Below are 19626 nucleotides of genomic sequence, written 5' to 3'. Positions count from 1 at the left end.
CTTTCTCACTCGTGACTCCTGCCTCTCAGTTTATTTTGTATGTATTACAGTAAAAAGACATGAGAGTTGGTTTTAAATCCAGGTTCCCAGTTTACTATTTGGATGACCTGAGGATTTTTATTGAAATTAATTCTTCTCCTTATCCCTTTTTACTTTTTATCCCTCCTTTCCTATCCTTTTTTCTTGTCTTCATCAGTCTTGCCATAGTAAGAGTAGCATTTTGTAGTAATGGCTGTCATTGTTTAAGTAACTGTTATGCACCAGGCACTGTGTTAGGGGATCCACAGACATTATTTAATTTAGTTCCCTTAATTGGTGGTGGTGGTGGGGTTAGTTATTATTGTATTCTATTATTTTGTTTTTTATTTTAATTCCAGTATAGATAACATACATTATATACTCATTTATTTTAAATAGATAAGGAGACCAAGGTCCAGAGAGTCACATGCCCCAGACCGGACAGAAAGAATCAATATTCCAAGCCAGGTTTGTCTGCAAACCAAAGCCTATGCTCATTTCCATTATACGTCTCTACTTCTGAGCCCCAGTGTTGTAATATGTAACATGGGCATAATTCTGACCTCACAGATCCCTGTCAGGATGAGCAAAGGTGGTGCCTTTAGAGCAACAACCCTATTATGGCATGGAGCAAAGGCCTAGTAAGTGGGAGGCTTCCTTGATCTTCCTATTCTCCCCTCCCCACTTATGTACTTTACAATGGGCTATCCTAGCCCTTGTATAGACAGGGTCATGTCATTGCCTGTCACTGTAGTACCAACAGGGAGTTGATGAGACCGATGGGCCTGCCCCAGGATGGACGGGGTGCATGCCTGGGTCTGGAATCCAAGGAGATGGTAGCACTAGCAGCTCTTGCTCACCCACTGACCCTTACCTTGTGCTAGCCCTGTTCCTGCCCCAGCTCACACAGAGATGAAGGAAGGAAGGAACACGCATTCAAACCTAGGTCAGTACCTGTGGAGAGGCCATTGTGTAGAGATGGCTCCAGCTGGAGGATCCCAGCTGAGAAAACGTTGGGGGGTGGGGAGGGATACTGAATCATCTCTTAGATCAGGCAAGAAATCCCAATTAATTACAAGTGCTAAGTGAGTGGTCTGGAAGCAGACTTTTGCAGTCAATTAAAGGGATGCTGGAGGAAGCTTCATTAACCCCCTGCCTCCTGGCAACTTTTGGTTTAGGAGAAAGAAGGCATCTGTCTGTAATGAGCTCCCCCACACTGTGGGGAATGCAAGCAGAGAGTGCCCTCCACCAAAGATGGCACAAGAGGGACTCCTGGGTTGCATGGAAGGATGGATTCGTGATGTCCTATGCTTTGATCCCTGTGGTAAATGAAGTTGTAAAGACATTGCTCCATTTGGAGGCCAGCCCATGCACAGTGCAGTTTGTGCTTTTCTTGTCCTTCTCCAGCATGGACAGCAGAATGGCCACTAGACTCTCCCCAGGTGCCTCAAACACAGAAGCCCCAAACTAAACTCATTTATCTTCCCCCAAACCTGTCTCCGCAAATTTTTCAGATCTTGAAGAATGGAGCCACCCAAGATGGAGACACAGGCTTTGGCCTCAACCCTTTCCTGTTCCATGCCCTACACATTCAATCCTTAAGTCCTGCCAATTTGCCCTCCTATGTAGTACCCCCAGTTTATCTGTTTCTCTCAGGCCCTTTGCCATTGCCTAAGGTCGGGCCTTACCATCTCCAGCCTTGACATTGTACTAGCTCCTTCTTGGAGCCCAGTTCATTCTCCTCCCAGCCCTAATGATCTTTCTCAGTCTGCCCACCTGATCGTATCACACCTCTGCTCAAGACCCTTCAGTGGCTCCCCATGGTCTGCAGGGAGAGCCCAAGCTCCATCTCCTGGCACCCTGGTTGATGTCCCCAAGCTTTCAGCTTTTCATCAAGAATTTAACAAGCTCCTGCAGATGTCCCCTGCTTCTCCCTCCTTGACACCCACCACCCATGCTCAGACTACTTTTGTCTCCTCCCTGCTTTTGCTCATGCCAGCCCTTCCGCCTGGAGTGCCCTCCTTCTCTACCAGGTTGACTTCTCATTTAAGACTCATCTGAGATATTGCCTCCTCCCGGGAGCCTTCCCCAAGCATCCTGAGTTTGCTTTTATCACTGCACATGTTATGGTGGCTAATTGGCCTATTTATCTGCCTGTCTCCTCCTTTAGCAGGTAGATTCCTGGTAGAAAGGGCTGTGTGATTGGTGTTCTCGGTGTCTAGTGTGTGATTGGTGTTCTTGGTGCTTAGCAAGTGGTAGGAGCTCAGTAAGTGCTATTTAAGAAAGGGTTAAGACTATGAGGGGAAGACCTTTGGGACTAACAGTGAGAGGATGCTGTCATTTCCCGACTGGGGCACAGGATTCTGTGGGGTGCCACTGAGTGTCAAGGAGGGGCAAAGTGGGCAGAGGAGAAGCATCTGAGTGTCTGGGGCTGAGTTGTTTACTGAGGAGGGACCTGGGTCTTGAAAGGACAGTGTCTTGTGTGCTGATAGAGCACACAGATGGACTTCGAGGGAAGCCCAAAGACCTTGTGTTCCATTTCTCTCCAATCTTCATCCTTGGAAGGCCCTCAGAGCCTAGCCACTGACTCTGGGAATGGTCTCAGTCTTGCAGAGGCCTGAGGGGAACCAACTGTTGGCCCTTATTCTGCTCTGACACATTTCCTCCTCCACTTGGGACCCTGTGGTAGATGAGGTTTGGTTCTGGCTCCTCTGAGGTCCTGCTCAACTCCTGCTTCTTTGTAGGGAAGGGGGGGGAGTTGCATCAGGCTCCATGGGGGCAGACCCTAAGATGCCCCCCCAGTGATCCCTGTCCTGTTACATCCTTGTGTAACTCTCTCCCTATGGGTGTGGGCAGGACCTATGACTTCTAACCAATAGAATATGGTAAAAGTGATGGGATGTAGTTGCCCAATCAGGTTACATAACATTGAGGCTTCCATCTTATCAGCCTTCTCTGTTGCCTTCTTGGCTTGCACACTTGGATGAAGAAAGCTGCCATGTTGTGAGCTGCCCTAATGAAGGGGCCCACATAGTAAGAAATGAAGGACAGCCTCTGGCCAACAGCCAGCCAGGGACTGAGGCCCTCAATCCAACAGGAACTAAATCTTGGCAACAATCACGTGACCTTGAAAGTGGCCCTTGACATCAGTTGAGACCCCAGCCCTGGCCTGCACTTGACTGCAGCTTGGTGAGAGACCCTGAAGCAGAGAACCCTGGCCTCCTGTGAGAAACTGTGAGATAATAAATACATGTTGCTTTAAGCCTCCAAGTGTGTGGTAATTTGTTATGCAGCAGTAGATAACTAACACAGCCTCCCAGTGCACACTGAGCTCCCCTGACTCTGAGAGGCGAGGAGACCTGTTATCCTTAGTGCACTAGCCCAGACTTATGGGGGGATCTGGGAGAAAGGTAGGATGAGTGATGTTAGGGCATAGGAGAGAAAGGGGTCAGGTTCTGCCTCCCCTCCCCCTATTGTCCAGTAGGTGCAGAGAGCTAGAGGAAAAGTGACTGTGGTCACCAAGCAGAGGAGAGGGAGATTGGTCGCTTGGATCCTGAGTCAGCACTGGGGTTCCTAAGGACCCACTACAGGCTAGACTCTGCAGTGGGTGCTGGGAGGCATTGGGGCACCAGCCAGCATGACACCTAGAAGAGCTCCCAAGTTAGAGACAGACACTGCAGCGGCATAAATTGTAGTAGATTTATAAGGTGCCATTCAGTGAATGGTTGGCACGCAGTGCTAAGAGTGTGCATGTGTGACCGCATTTCTTCCTCACAACTGTGGAGGTCAAAACAATTATTATCCCATTTTACTTGCAAGCACACACTCAGAGGGGTTAAGTGGCTTGTTCAAGATCACTCTGCTGGGTGACAACCCTCTGGCAAACCCAGGGCTGCCTGAGAACATAGTTGTGATGCTCTGTGTGTTGTAAGCACAGCAACAAACCCCGCTGTGGGAAGGGGGATGGGGGGCTGTGTCAGGGTGGGCGTCACACAGGAGGTGACATCTTGCTGGATCTTGAGAATTTCAGGAGTACACCAGGGAGGGGAAGGGTACCATTCATTCCAGGTAGAGGGGAAAGACTCAGCATGTGCATACCATGTGTGCTTGGCTCAGAGTTGGGTGTGGGTCTAACCTAGTAGGTTGGGGTCATATCTTACAGGGCCATTTTGACGATTTTGCTGTTGTCCTGACCACTGAAGGGTGCTGGGCAGGAGGGTGACATGGTTAAGTTTGTGTTTTGATGAGTCTTCCGGGCGAGGTGGGGTGATGGGGAGAGGATGGACAGAGGGAAGAGGCAGAAGCTGGGAGACTAGTATGTGGGGAATGGGAGGTGCCTAGACAAGTAGAGAAAAAGTGAGGCCCAGCTTAAGGCAGGGCAATGGTGGGGACAGCCGAGGGTGAAAGAAGGTTCTCGTCTTGTCCTGACTCAACAAGGTCTGGGAAGTGTCTGTGTCCAGGAACAATGCTGAGTGGCACCAGCTCCCACACACGGCCTGGCAGAGAGTAGGAACTCCCTTGGTGTTGGTGGGTGACCAGTAACAGACCTTTGCCCACCCACGGTTCTTGGCTTCATGTCGGCACGCCATATCCCAGGGAGCTTTCAGAGAAGGATGGCCAGAGATGGGTGTGGGGTATTGTGACCAGGCTGGAACACCAGCTCTGGGGGGTTTTCGTACAGTTGAACTTGAAGGGCGGGAGGTGAGTGGCGCTGATCTCTGGGGGCGAGCCCTGACTCTGGCCTTCATTTGTTTCCAATGTCCCAGCCAGAAGTCAGGGTAAAATGGGAGGTTTTCTGAGACCTCTTGAACATTGCAGGTCAGCCCCCCTTGCCTTAGCTGGTGCCCCATGTAACCCTGGTGGTGCCAACAGACAGAAAAGGACAGACAGACTAAGAGTTGCTGTACAAGGTCTTTTCTTTGTTGTCATGGTTGGTTTGGTACATCTTAGCATCTGCGTCATACAAAGGGGGGAGCAACAGCCATGGCTTTTGGTCAGGTTCAGGGGGCATGAGGGGGTGCCCCTCCCCTCCCCCCAGGCACTGACACATTTAAAGAAAGCAGAGCAACAAGGACACAGCACAGATGTGGGAAAGGGATTCCCCCGCGAGAGCAGGATGGTCATCCTCACCTGGGTCTCACTAGGACCCCCACCCCCATCCCAGGGCCAGTGGGAGCACCTTCCAACCTCTCCCCAGTGAAGAAGGTGGGCAGCAGGAGCAGGGAGGGGAGTAGGGGACATGTGGAGGAAGGCATATCTTCAGGCATACCCTTATCTGAGCCATCTGATCCCCAGCTGCCTGTCCAGTCAAGGGCCTATGAGGCCCTCGAGGGATGGAGCAGTTGGGCAGTGGGTGGGGGGGCAACCCTGCCATCTAGGGGCAGGACTCTCAGGACTGGGGCTCTAGCCATAGCCTGGTGGGGGTAGCTTCTTTCCTCATCAGGCCACCTGAGAGGGGCCTGGGCTGCTGAAATACTTCAGTTCACTATCTCTCCCCTTCTCTGTCTCTCTTCCCTCTGTGCCCTCCCTCCCTCTCTCTCTCCCTTTCTGTCTTGTCTCCATCTCTCTCTCTCTCTCTCTCTCTTTCTCTCTCTCTCTCTCTCTCTCTCACACACACACACACACACACACACACACACACACACACACACCCATACTTAAGAGGGTCTCTTGACTTCCTGCTTGCCTTTGGAGGAGACCCCACACAGTGTTGCCACTTCCTGGAGCTTCTGAACCTGGAGCTGAGGATGTGCATGTGTGGAAATCCTGGCTCGCTGCCGGCACCGGCATGGGCGATCCAGAGAAGCCTTCTCCCTCCTTTCTTGAGGATGAGCTCCCAGGCACGCAAGCCTGGCGTGGCCTTCCCTGGCAACCACGCATGCCCACATCAGGTGGTGCCCACTCCCTTGCATCTCATTGTTTGCACCATATACAAATGATTGCTCCTTCTTATTTCTCTAGCTGAAGAATGTCTCCCTGGTATGTTGCATGTGTGCACTGAATTCTGGGACTGCTCCCTCCCTACCACAGCCTCCTAAGTGTATCACATGCATTGCCCCATTTAGGTGTGACACACTCATCCCCCTCCCATCCCGTGGGTCACACACACCTCCCACCCCAGGTACATCACGTAAACATCTCTTCCCTGCTAGAGCACACCCCACACATATTTTGTACCCCCTCTCCCTCCACCTGAGTGTGTTGCACACAACATCTTCACTAGGTCACACACTAGCTTCTTTCCACAGGTCTGCATCGGGAATGACAGTCATCATGTCTCTCTGGACCTGAAGTTGATCACCTGGCAGTGGTTGGAGCCAGGTATGCCCCATGCCGAAATTCTCCCCTGCTCCTGCCTCCAGGAAGACCTCTAGTTCTGCTCAGGGTAGGCCTGAGGATTCTGGAAGAGTCTGGGACGTTTGCCAGACTCATCCAGCCAGCCTGGAGGGTACTCTCCTATGGGAAAAATCCAGAGCCCGCAGGCGGTGCAGAAGGGCTGTGGAGACCACCAGGGACATTCTCTGAGGGGCTGGTGTCCCTCAGGTCCACCTGGGATATCTTGCATGGCTGTGTTCCCCTGCTCATCTGAAGCTCCCTGGGCCTCAGTCTCTGCTGCCCATCTGTCATTTTCTGTGCTCTGGCACCACCTTTGAGATCTGTGGGCCCCTGTCAAGGGGGAGACGTTTTCAAACACTTGGGATCCACATCTGTGTCTGGCTGGGGCTCACACACAGGGTCTGGGGAAGCCTGGGGCCCCTTGACTGCACCCTGCCTATCTCTGTCCCAGGACCCCAGGGCTCTAGAGAATGACCATCCTGCCCAGGATTAGAGACACAGACAAGCAGACAATAGGGGTGCGAGGTGGCTCCCCGTCACAGACACAGGCACAGACACAGGCCCCTTGGTGGGGCAGGACACAAGGGCACAGGGGAGGGGGAGGGGGCGGGGGAGAAGGGCAAGTCCAGGGAGCTAGAGCTGCTGGAGCCCTGCTCCCTAGAGAAGGGACAGACCAGGGGATTTTTCTAGTTCCCTAAACATATGGATTGTTTTGTCTCATCTTTAAAGTATTGCAGTCTAACTGATATGGCTTTAACTATTGGAAACGGACAGAGAAGACACATGTCTGTCTCTGAAATAAAAGCATAAATCCACTAAAATGGAAAACCTGCAGAATGCAAACTGGGGTCAATGAGGCAGGAGCTTCGGGGGCAGGCAAGTCGCCCCCTCCCTGGGCCCTGCTTTTGGGGTAGGCCCCGATGAGGGCCCAGCATGGCTTCTTGGGGCACTGCCAGGGTCAGTCCCAGTGGACTTCTGAGGACCTCAGGCAGGAACCCTCCAAGGGCGGGAGGATTCTAGGCCAAGGACAAGGTCTCCTGTTGGATGTGGCCACCCACGGCCAATGGTTTGGAGGCCAAGAAGGGGGTATGTAACCTATGTTCTTTCTCCCGAAGCACACATTCTGCACACAAGTGCCTATTCAGAGCCACACATGCACACAACACTCTCAGCACATCTGACAGTCTCTCAGACACACACTGTACAACTTCTAACACATACCCATTGCTGCAGACACTCCTGCTATTTTGAAAACACATGCAGATACAGGCTAACACATGCAAACTTGACCACCCATATAAGATGGCTAGAAAACAGATATGACACAATTTCAATTCATACATACCCCCTCAAACAAACACACATACACAAGGCTGCCTAACATATACAATCTTTAACACAAGGGTATGATTAACATACACATACAGTCTCAACACACACACACTGACGATGCACCCATATGTACAATCTTTGGATGCACAATTGCTAATGCAGTCTCTGCCACATACACGCATGTGTGCATGCACACACACTTTCCTCTCTCATTTGCTCCAAGGCCCCTGGTTCTCACACAACTGACTGAGCAGGAGGCCTTGACAGTTTGGGGTGGAGGGAACAAATGCCATTTTCACACATCCCAGAGGAGAGTTTGTTCTTGGCCAATGAGATGAATGGACAGATGCCTTCTGTCAAGTGGGAACTGGCTTCTCCCCAAAGGCTTGGGGCTTTGGCCAGGAAGGGTCCTCCTGGGGACCATGGGGCCCTGGAAGCACATGAACAGGATGGGTTGGGGAAGTGGGGTGGATAGGAATGGGGGCAGCTTGGCTGTACCAATGGTGAGGTCCCATGGCATGGGCCATCGCTGCCCAATGGCTCCAAGTGTTTTCTGGGGGGCCTGGGAAGCCCCTTGGCTGGGCAAACTGGGCCCAGCCTGGCAGTGGGGCCCCAGGACCCAAGCAGAGAGGGGGGAGACAAGCGGCTGCTCTACCCTGGGGCCTCTCCACAGATGAGTTAAAGTCCAAAGAGGATCCATTTGGAGGGACTGGCTTGGCAGGGGCCATGCCTCTTCAGGTGGGGGTTGGGAGAGGAGTGCTCCTGGGCTGGGTGTCATCTCAGGGGGAGGGAAGAAGGAGAGCCCCAGCCTCCTGCCCAGACCTAGGCCTGGCCAGAATACAACAGGGCCTCTCAGGCTGGGCCCTCACAGGGCAGGCTTACCCTGACTCCCTTCCTTAGAACCAGGCCACTCAGTGCCCCTACCCTGACCTAGAGGCCCACTGTGGGTCAGAGGCCAAAGGTCGGCATGCTGGGCAGGGCTGGAATGTGTCATTACTTTGGCTGGCTGGGGACAATGGTCCTCCTGGCAGTGGGGTGCATGAAGGAATGTATGGGGGTTACCACACTAGCATAGACCTTAGGCTTCTGGAGGGGGCCCTCAGTGCCTCTGGCACTGGATTCAACGCCCCCTGCTGGGGGAAGCTGTCTTCCCTTTTTCAAGCAACTGGGAAGTGAGGTGGGGGCTGAATACCCTGGGATGAAGGGGGTGTGAGGGAGTGCTGAGGGGGAGGAGTCCTGGCCAGGGAAGGGGGGCAGAGGTCAACTGAGGTTTTCCCCTTCAGAACTGAGACTTAACTGAATGAAAAGAAAGAACGAAAAAAAAAAAAAGTAACAAGTGGAGTGGGAACAGGGCAGGAGGGCCGGTTACTTCTTGAACATGTCCTGCAGTGGCCCGGGGAGGTATTTGAGCACCGTGTCCAGGATGCTCTCCTCCTCTTCCTCCTCCTCATCCCCGCAGCCTGCAGGGATAGCCTTCTTGGGCCGGGTCAGGCTTCCCTCGCAGGGCTGCTCCAGGGCTGCCTTCTCCTCTGCCTCCTTCTCTTCCTTCTTCTTCAGCCCGTACTGGGAAGGGGGGAGGGCAGACATGAACATGAATGGGGCAAGGAGAGAGCTGGATCTCAAGGTCAAGCTGGCTCATCCGGGGCCGCCACTCATGGAAACTCCCCAAGCCTTAGTCCTCTCATCTATAAAATAGGGATAAGGATGCCTTCCTTATGGGATTGTGCCTGTTCTCGGCAGGTGTTCCAGAAAAGAGAGTCGGTGCATAGGGTTTCCTTTAAAATTAATACCTGCCCATAATAACTTCTCTGCCCTTCTGACATCCCCCAAGATTTCACATCTGAAAGTCCTCCCATAGGTTTCGATGACAAAACTCGATCTGAGCTCATGGGAGGCTACTTATAGCCTTGTTTTTTTGCAGTGGTGAGACTAGACATGTATGGAACTGCTTGGCATCAGGTGGCAGCTGCAGACCCATTGAGAGTGACACGTAACAATAACAGGTGCTTAGGGCACTACGGTACTTTCCCCAAATTCCCAAATTCTGGGTTGCAAAAATTTGGTCTCCAGTCTTGGGCACAAGACTGCAGACCATAGCAGCAAACATTCGGGAGCGCTTATCGTGTGCATTATCTTACTTAATCGCCATAACCCTCCTTTGAGGGAGGTGTTCCTGTGACACTCCTTTCTCCCTATGAGGAAGAAACCTAGTGAGAGTTAGGTCTAAGGTGAGAGCAGGGATTCAGGGGAGCCTGAGGCCGGGGTTTGGGGGGACCGGCTTGACCTCAGTTCCTTACTCTCCCACGCGGACGGATGGGTGATGCTGACCTTGTCTCGGATCTGCTGCCGGACCTTCTCACGCTCAGCCTCCATGCGCGCATGCTTGGCCTTACGCTCCTCCTCCTGCTGCCGCAGTGCTTCCTGTCGCTCCTCCTCTTTCTTCTGCGCGTCTGGGTCCTTCTCCTCCTCTCCCCCCAGCATCTTCCCCATATCCTTGGTGGCCCCTAAATCGGGTGGGGTGGGGAAGGAGAGGATGGGGTCAGGGGGGACCAGGGCTGGGGATAGAAGGACTTGGTGCTCTGCGGGCCCCTCCCACCTGGATTGAGACCCAGGTCGGGGAGTGAAGGGTGCGGGACTCACCTCCAAGGGCCTGCTTCATGACGAAGTCCATGACGCCGGCTCTAGTTAGCGTGCCTTAGCTCGCAGCCAAGGTTGCATGCAGGGCTCCTGACAAGGCCTGGCTCAGAGATATGTGTCAACCTGCAAAAGTGGAGTCAGGGATCAGATGGGAGAGGCCTCTGTACAGACTAGACAGCAGCCTCACCCTGGTTCGGGCCCCAGGCTGCATCAGCCCAGGCCAAGACCCAGTGCTCTGGCACTCAATGGAAAGGGGCTATTTCCTGAGTACTTGCTGCGTGCCAGGCACATATGTGTGTCCAAATATCTTCTGCTTCCGATTTTAAAACCTCATCTTGCCCTTATGGCTTTAATTGGATTGAGTCCAGGAGTGCTAGAAAGAAGGGGGAGTTTGGAGTCAGGCAGAGCTGGGTTCTCATGCCACCCTCATTCCTTATTCACCATGTGACATTCAGCTAGTTCCTGAACCTCCTTAAGCCCCAGTTTCCTCCTCCATAAGATAGAATGGCAGTGCCTCTTTTCCCAGGGCTACTGTGGAGACTGGAGAAAATTCCAGCCTGGGCCACTGGGCCAACCACTAGATGGAATGAGCAGGGGATTAGGGCCCCAGCAAATCAGAGGCCAGTGAAAAACTGAGAACAGTCAGCTTGGATGAACATATCCAGACTTCTGAAATTAGGCAAATGGAGAAATAAGTTACTTTTATTTCAGGAAACATGTAAGTTTTGTGTTTTATAGCTTAATATTGATTTTTATTTTGAATTACACATGGGGGTTGGAGACATGATAATCTTCTTGGGGCTTAGGGCCTTTAAAGTACCGAGCACGGGCCTTGTAAGCACTCAGCTTGTGTTAGTCCTCCTCTTCTCTCTAAATTACCAACTTTCAATTTTTATTATATTTTTTATTCTTTCCTTTTTGGCCTCAGAACATTTTCTCCAAATAAAATCTTAATGAGAATCTCAGTATGCAAGATCCCAATGTTAGTGGGGCGGGGAGGGTAGAGAGCTTGGAGCTTCCCTCCATCCTTGACCTCCTTCTACCTCGTTCCCCCCACATCCTTGAGAATTTGAACCCTGATACTGTAACTCTGAGAGATTTCCTTTTTATTTTAACCATTCAGTTTCATCACTGGCTTTTCATAGACAAAGCCATCGCAAATCACTTTTTGGGTGTAGATGGGAACATCCCTGACCTATCTAAAGGGTGATGTGGTCACGTGGGGTGAGGCCTACTCCCCAAGGCCTTTCAGCCCACACAGCCTTGGGGGCTTTATGATTTGCTGGGAGACAAAAGGGAAGTGGTGGCAGAGAAGCAGGCTGGATATCACAACCAGGTTGAGTTCAAGGTCACTGGCTGTTTGTTGATGATTTTCTTCATTTCTTTCAAAATGAGAAGACATATCAGCAGACTGAGATCTTTCGATCAAATGGGGCCCGAGAGTTTATTTGAGGATTTCTACATGATCATACCACCTGACAGGTTGTTTTGAGGAGAGCAAATCATGACGAAGTAGAAAAACATCCCCAGGGGCTTTGGCATCAGACACACCTGGTTAGAAGTTCGGGCTCCCTGGCTGTGGCCACCCTGGGGAAGTGTCAGTTTGCTCCAGGACAGCGAGGGAGTATTAAGCCTACCCTTGTACTGGTGTTTGAAGAAGAGGAGACACTGGTCAAGTGACTGGGTATGTAGCAGCTGCTCCTTAATGTTGGCCATTGCTGACTGCATATTTGTGAGGACGTGTCGGAGCAGGGTTTCCAGGAAATGTAAGAGAACCCACCCCGACCCAGAATTCTGAGTGTGAAGGCGGCTCCACTCAGTCAATTAAGATGTTTTTGCTGGATTCAAAAACATTGTAAAGAAACTGCATTTCTAAGAAGAGGAAGTGAACAATTTAATAATCAAATGATTTCAGGAACTATTGGGTTCCTCCTCTGTGTTTACATGCAGCTCAAGGAATTTGCAGGTGGTAGTAGAGACATGGGACTTTAATCTGAGATGCTTCAAATTGGTCCACAGGGCACCTGGGCTTTAGGTTCAGTCTCATCCCTAATTTGCTGCTCTGGCAAGTCTCTCTCCTGAACCAGATGATCTTCTGGGCCCTCTTCCCAGTGGTTCGGTTGGAGCAGTTTTGCAGCCTTTGAACTGCTGGCCACCCCCACTGTATCCTCAAATCCTTCTCCTGTCTTGGCTCTGTGACTCAGTTCTTTCCTCTCCCCCATGTCCTACTGCTCTCTTTCCTCTCCTAGTGCTCCTCGCCCTTCCCCATCCCAGCTTTGCTGCCTCCTCTTGTTCTTCTCCACTCTTCAATAAGAGTGTTCCCCAGGACCCGGACTTTAGCTCCCGTCTCTTTTTCCTCTCTAATGCTTCCCTAGGGCAACTCATCCTTTCTTGGGCTTTAATGATACCTAGGCATCTTATGTGGGCTCTAGACCCCTGTAGTCATTTATCCAACAAATATTGAGTATCTCCTATGTACCAGGCAGGGTGTTAGGCACCGGGGATATACGAGTAAACAAAACAGACAAAACCCTGCCCTCATGCAGATTACATTCTGGAGTGTGTGTGTGTGGGGGGGGGGGGGGGGCGGTGAGTGTGTGTGTGTGTGTTTGTGCACAGGGAAATAGACAACAAATAAATCAAGATATGCACTTGCCTTCCTCTTGGACACCTCCCTCTGGATGTCCCATGGCACCATTCAAAGTTAACATACCATGTCTCTATCACCACACCATCTCCTTCTCCGGACTCTTCTGTTTCTAAGCATTCATTCAGCAAACATTGATTATGATCCCTCCCGGCCCCCCAATTTGCAAAGTACATCTACTCACTTGCGGCCTGAGTCTTCTGGATACTTACATCCCTGTCATTCTAGGTGCCCCCTTACCCTTATTGAGGCCTGCTGGGATTATTTAGCAGCTTCTTGGGTCCATCCCAAAGTCCTGCTGCTCACCCCCAACGTGGCTCTCTCAGCTATTAAGTAATTTATTGTTCAGCCTGTTGAGGTTCTCCCAACCAATTTCTCAAGGCCCAGGGCCCTCCTACTCTGTCTCCTTCCACAGGTGCATTGGAAGACTTGTGAGCCCTGGGTCAGGCATACTTGACTCCGATCCTGAACCTGCTACTTTTTAGCTGTGAGATAGTAAGTAATTGACTTAGCCTCTTTTCTTCATACAGTGAGGATTACGTGCCACTTTGAAAGGTTAGAAATAATGTGTTTAGCACATGGTGGCAGTGGGGAGCTCAGTACATGGTGACTGCTATCACTCTCAAAATGATTAATGCCAACTGGTATGAGATCCTGCCACTTTCTCTGCTAGCTTCTGAGGACGAGGTCCCCCTCCTTCCTGCTGAAGTTAATCTATCCACCGGTACTGCAGATCTTCTCTCCTTACACCTCCTACTTGATCTTTTTGTGCTCTCTCTTCCTCACATCCTCAGTCTCCTGGATAGGTCTCTTTATCCGCTCCCTTAATCTCTGTCCTCTACCTTTGTGATGAAGGGGTGTCCATTTGGTGTCTCCACTTCTTCAGCTCCAGGTCAGCCCTGCAGCTCTGTGAGATCAGAGATCTGCTGCCTCTGCACTGCCACCGAAATTGCCCTCGTCGGAGTCGCCAGAGGCCTCCAGAATGCCAGATCCTGGAGTGTTTTCACTGCTCTGAAGCTCCTCCATCCATCCCTCTGTAGCATCAGATACTGGTGATGACTCTACTCTCTCCTCATCCCTCTATTTTTCAGCCCTCTTCTTGAATCTTTTGAATTCTAGGACGGCACTCCTGTGGTCTTCATCCTACTTCTCAGACAAATCTTTCTCCCCTCTACTGACTTCTTTTCTTTAAAATGTAGATGTTATCCAAGCAATCGCTCTCCCTCTTTCTCCTCCTACTGTCCCTTATTCCTCCACTGTCTCCCTTGGGAATCTCACCTAACCCTATTGATTTATGCCCTTCTTTAGTCACAGACCACCCCCAGCCCCCAGACTCACACATTTAAATTTCTGCTGGATATTGCCACATGGGTAATCTCAAATTCAGTCTATCCAAAGATCGATCTTATCCTCGCTTCCCTCACCCAACCACCTTTTCTTCCAGCATGTCTTGTTCCAGTCGCCTCAACTGAAAACTCTAGAGTCAGTGACTTCTTCACTTACGCACTCACTCACTCCCAATATTCTTTGGGCATCTACTCTGCCAGGCACTGTTCTCGGTGCTGGGGCTGTGGCAGGGAACAAGGGAGTCACATTTGTTCTCACAGCATTCAGTTAGCTGGGGAGGTAGACACCGGACAAAAGACCACACAAGGAATTGGTGAGTTAAAATTGGGATGGGATGCTAGAGAGGAGTCCAGAGACTGTAGCTTCATGGTGCTTCCTGCATCTACACCCTCTTCTCCTACACTGCTAATGTCTTGGCTCAGGACTTCAAGGTTCTGGATTTGTGCATAACCTCTATGTCTGTCCCTCCCTCAGCTCTTACCCATCCTCCACATGGCTGTCCAATTAATCTTCCTAAAGGACAGATCTGCTCATCAAACACACCCTGCAATGGCTCCCCATGGTCTTGTTAAACTGGCCAGAGGGTCCTTGTGCTGACCTTCAAATCCTGTACAGTCTAGCACCTGCCTGCCTTGCCATTCATTTCTCATCTTTTGCATGTGTCTCTGCTTCTATTTGAAAACCACTAGGTATTTGTTCATTTTACAGCCTGGGAACCCCTTAACTTCATCTCTGTCGGTTCTAATCCTGACTCCACTACTTACTAAGTGACCTTGAGCAAATGACTTAATCTTTTTTCATCTGTAAAATGGAGACAATACTGCCTATCCCCAAGACATGTTGTGAGCATTAAATGAGATAATGCAAATAAAGTGCTCAGCCTAGTGTTTGGCACATAGTAGGTGCTAATACATATTACCTATCATCACTATCATGGTTATCATCATCACTGTTATCATCAGCAGCAGCAGCAATATTAATTTTCAAAGAGCCCTCTCAAACATCACTGCCTTTATGAAATATCCTGGATCTCCTGGGTGAGATGTGATGGTGTCTTCCTCTTCTGAGACCCAGGGTACTTTTCTACTGCAGCCTTGCCTGCCTCCAGCTCATGTGCTCTGTCCAGCTGTGTGTGTTTCCTTTCCAGATCGTTCTGAGCTCTCTTTAGGGGAGGGCTTGTATCTTGTTCATTTCCCTTATTCCAGAGTCTACAATATCTCCTGGTTCATGGTAGAGCCTCATGACGTATTTGCTAGGTTGAATTTAATGTTGTGTGTCAGCGAGTATGTGAGAGTCTACGCGTTCAGAGTATGATCCTGCATGTCTAACTCTGAACTTAGGCATCGTGTGAGCCTGCGTGAGCGTGTGTGCAGGCGTGTGTGTAGATATTTTGCCATATGCCTGTAGGAGTGCTGAGGTCGGGCAGGTTGCATGCAGTTGAGGATTTTGGCCAGACCGCCAGGAGGCGCTCCTCAGCGGTTCTGCGGGAAACCTTGGTCTATCCCCGCGCGGGAAGGGTGGTGGTGGTGGTGGTTGTGGGGTGGGGGTGGTGGTGATGCTGGGCTGGGGGAGGGGAGACAAAAAAGGGGAGAGGGAGGGCTGCCGCCGCAGCACGTTTCCGTGCCTTTAGCGCGCCCAGGACCTAGGACCCATCTTCAGCTTTCCCTCCTCGACTTTCTCCAGCCTGTCCCAACCCGAAGGCAGTGGAGGCACCTCCTCAGGCTTGGCCGTCTGAGCCCCAACCCGTTTTCGGGACTGGGCCCCGCCATCCGACAAGCAGATTCGGGCACCTGCAGTGTTTGTCCTTGTGGCTGTTTTTCTGTTCTTATGGCTCAAGTCCAGCCTATATTCACCGCAACTCAATCCAACACTCATTTGCTTTTCGCAGGGGACCCTATGCTAATGGCGATGGCAGAGACAGAGGATGCCCCTTACTTCCCCCTCCACCCCCCCCCCCCCCATACGCCCCTGGAAAAGAGAAGCACTGGGGGAGGGGAAGGGGCAGTGGAGGATGGGAGGGGATAGGGAATCGGCTCCCTCAGAAAAGCGGAAGTGGCAGGGACTTAGCGTTCCCTCGGCAGAAGAGGACAGGAATCTAGGCGTCCCTCTCCCGCTCCCCTGCGGAGACGAGCCAGCAGCTCTGCCCTGGAGCTCTCGGTTGGCCGCTGAGAGCGCCCCTCCCCCAACACACAAAGCTTCAACCCCAAGACCCAGCCAGGTATCAAACTTTGATGGGGGAGGGGGCAGAGTGGGGCCTGCGAAGGCCTTAGAAGGGACGGTAACTAATTACCCCAGGCGGAGAACGTGCTCTGGCCAAACCTTGGCTCCTCCTCCTCTGAGGACAAATAGTCCCTTTGGCCCCTCACCTTCAGTTGACGTTTTAAGCTTTCTTCCCCTCCACCTTCGGCCTCTCCGCCCCCCTCCTGGCGCCCTCTGACTCACTCCAGGAGCCTGAACCCCTTCGGGGGCGGCTCCCTCCTCCGGGGCGAAGAGGGCACTGGAGGGTTCCGGGTGAACCACAGCCTGAAGTAGCTTAGATCGACTCCCCCCCCCCCCCCCCCCAATCCCCACCCCCGCGAGCTCGAAGTTGTTCTCTAGGTTCAGACTTGAGTCTCCCGCCGCCCTCGGGGCGGTCCTGGCTCTCCGGGAGCAGGGCTGTTTTGGGCTTCTGCCCGGAGGTCTCCGACTCGGGGCCCACTCCTCCTTCCCAGTTTGCCCAGGTTTAACTCTCTTCCCTCCGCTTGCTCGCTCCACCCTCGCGGGGAGCTGTCCTTTCAGCACCACGGCGAGCGCGCCCAGGAGGGTCCCAGCTGCTGCCGCTCAGCCTCCCTTTCCGGCGCCTGGCCAGTCTTGGGGAGCTGTCCCCTCGAAAGCCGTACTCCCCAGCTTCCCAGGCTGCCCTGCAGCCTCACGGCGAGAGCCGGGACCCTGTTGCCCACAGCCCGGCTCCGCCCTCCCGGCCCGTGGTCAGCACCGACCTGGCGGTCCACGAAACCGTCTGAGCCACTGCAGGGCTCCGGGTGTACTCAGCGAGGCGGTTCCTTCTGCTATTCCAGCTCCCGCCGCCGCCTCGTGCAACTCCACCAGGCGAGCTGGGGCCGCGGCTGCCGCTGCCGCGGGCGGCTGCCTGAGGCGCCCTCCAATCACGCCCCTCAGCCAGGCCCTGACGTGCTACCGCTCCCCTTCCAGATGGGAAATTCAAACCTCTCTCTCTCTCTCTCTCTCTCCTCTCCTCTCCTCTCCACTCTCTCCTCTCTCTCTCCCCCCTCTCTCCCCCCCTCTCCTCCCTCTCTCCTCTCTTCCTCCTCCCCCTTCCTCTCCCTTTCCCATTCTTCCTCCTTCTCCCCTCTTTTCTCTCTCTACTCTCCTTCCTCCTCCACCCTTCGCTGTCCCCTCCACCCCCGCCCCCAGAAGACACCCCCGCCAATCCCCCCCCTGCAGCCACTTGTCCTGGCCAAAGCTCTTAGGACCACAAGCTTGTTGCTTCAATGCACTGAGGGCACAGTGATGGGTCAGGGGATGGAGGAAGGGTTCTTTAAAGCAAAACTCAAAGATCACCTGCTTGGGAAAGTCCTCCTGATTCCTCCAGGAAGAATTGGTCACACTCTTCTCAGGGTTTCTGCCATCCCTAGACACATGCCTGTTTCAGAGGCAATTGTTGCTCTATTTTGCTTACCTCTTGCCTGTGAGCTCCTATAGGACAGGGCCACCATCAGACCATCTTTACGGCCCCTCAGCATCATGTCCTGCCACAGGAGTACTCAAGAAACATTGATGGATCATGTGGTAAGGCTCCAATAGGGGCTAAGGAGTCCTTCCTGTGGACCCAGAGGGAGAAGATTGCTGCAAAATTCGCTGATTGCCAATCCCTTGTAGATCTGGTATCCTGTGCAGAATAAGGAATCTGTCGCAAACTTTATTCTAGAAGCCTATTTCTTTCTCTTGTAGGCCCAGGGTGGAAACGGGACCTCCAAGAGGTAGGGGGACATCTGTCCATATCCCTCAAGACTTTCCTCTCCCACTTACACTCATTTCTCATTTTATTACTCTCTCCTAATGAGTCTTTCCATTCTGCCTGCCATCTTTTGGCTCTAAAATGCTTCCTTTAATCCAGACCGATCTGTAAGAAAATGACTTAGGGGAGGAGGGGCCTTATATCAGGCCTTTGAAAGATTTGCAGGAGTTTGTGCATCAATCAGGGTTATGTCAGAGTGTAGATGACTTCTGCTTCTGTAAGGGGATGGCTTCCTTCCAAGGAGGAAGCAGCAAGAGCTGCAGAGGGACAGGATTGGGAGAGGAAGGAGGTGTGATTTGTGTGATTTTTGTTCCAAAAGGAGGGGACTATTCCTTTACACAAGTTCACAGCAGAGTCCTCAAAGTGAGGGACTTCCACAGGTCAGAGGCCATTGGCGGAACCACCCTTCTTACCTGGAGAGTCATCTTCTGAAGCTCATCTCTATTCTCCCCTTATAGGCTATGGGGCTTGGTATAGGGAAAGCCCTTCATTTATGGCTGAGTTCTGTTTAACACTGTGTTGGGCCATCAGCATGCTCATTTTTAATTTTCTTCCTTTTCCTGAGGCAGACACTAATGGGGGAGGGGGGCAGTGGGGAGGCTGTTTGATTAGAGTGACTTAGACTTGCCACTAATGCCTGAGGGGAGTTCTGGGCAGGGAGATCTGATATTATGCCATTTTAAGACTCACAGTCCTCCTCCTCTCTCTCCTTCTCCCTCCTTTCTTCCTGTTCTTCCAGAGCAGAAGCTCGGTGAATGGGACCTGGCTGGCAGCCCTCTACTTACAGTTGGGGTTTTTCCACAATGGGCATTGTCTTTATTTTTTTTTATTTTTTTATTTAAAAAAAAATTTTTTTTTCAACGTTTATTTATTTTTGGGACAGAGAGAGACAGAGCATGAACGGGGGAGGGGCAGAGAGAGAGGGAGACACAGAATCGGAAACAGGCTCCAGGCTCTGAGCCATCAGCCCAGAGCCCGACGCGGGGCTCGAACTCATGGACCGCGAGATCGTGACCTGGCTGAAGTCGGACGCTTAACTGACTGCGCCACCCAGGCGCCCCAATGGGCATTGTCTTTAACATGGACATCAACCAGGATGCCCTGGTGGCTGAGTCAGTTAAGCCTCCTACTTCATTCGGCTCAGGTCATGATCTCATAGTTGGTGAGTTTGAGCCCTGCATCGGGCTCTCTGCTGTCAGCACAGAGCCCGTTTTGGATCCTCTCTCCCATCCCTCCCCCACTCTCTCTCTCTTTCTCTCTCTCAAATAAATAAAACATTAAAAAAATAGAGACA

The 19626-nt window shown here is 52.0% G+C and overlaps 2 protein-coding genes across 4 annotated transcripts in view; one reads left to right on the top strand and one right to left on the bottom strand.

Moving 5' to 3' along the window:
* Positions 1 to 19626, top strand: part of THOC3 (THO complex subunit 3) — a 122505-nt gene that overhangs the window by 83456 nt on the left and 19423 nt on the right. The gene's annotated exons all lie outside the window — the stretch shown is intronic.
* The window catches only part of CPLX2 (complexin 2), an 84698-nt gene continuing 69988 nt past the window's right edge, over positions 4917 to 19626 (bottom strand). The window contains exons 1-4 of one of the 3 annotated variants that reach the window (XM_086720351.1): positions 17994 to 18082; positions 10327 to 10446; positions 10015 to 10190; positions 4917 to 9249 (exon numbers count right to left, since the gene is read on the bottom strand). In XM_086720351.1, coding sequence (XP_086576477.1) covers positions 9052 to 9249; positions 10015 to 10190; positions 10327 to 10357 — 405 coding nt within the window. In that variant the 5' untranslated portion in view covers positions 10358 to 10446; positions 17994 to 18082 and the 3' untranslated portion in view covers positions 4917 to 9051. Of the gene's footprint in view, positions 9250 to 10014; positions 10191 to 10326; positions 10447 to 17295; positions 17498 to 17993; positions 18083 to 19626 lie in introns of those variants that run through there. The other 2 variants (XM_086720250.1, XM_086720278.1) reach the window with 2 other exon arrangements.

Source organism: Puma concolor, chromosome A1, assembly GCF_028749965.1.
Source record: "Puma concolor isolate L17-30 chromosome A1, mPumCon1.1.hap2, whole genome shotgun sequence".
Lineage (NCBI taxonomy): Eukaryota > Metazoa > Chordata > Mammalia > Carnivora > Felidae > Puma > Puma concolor.
This window is presented reverse-complemented; position numbering and strand designations above follow the sequence as displayed.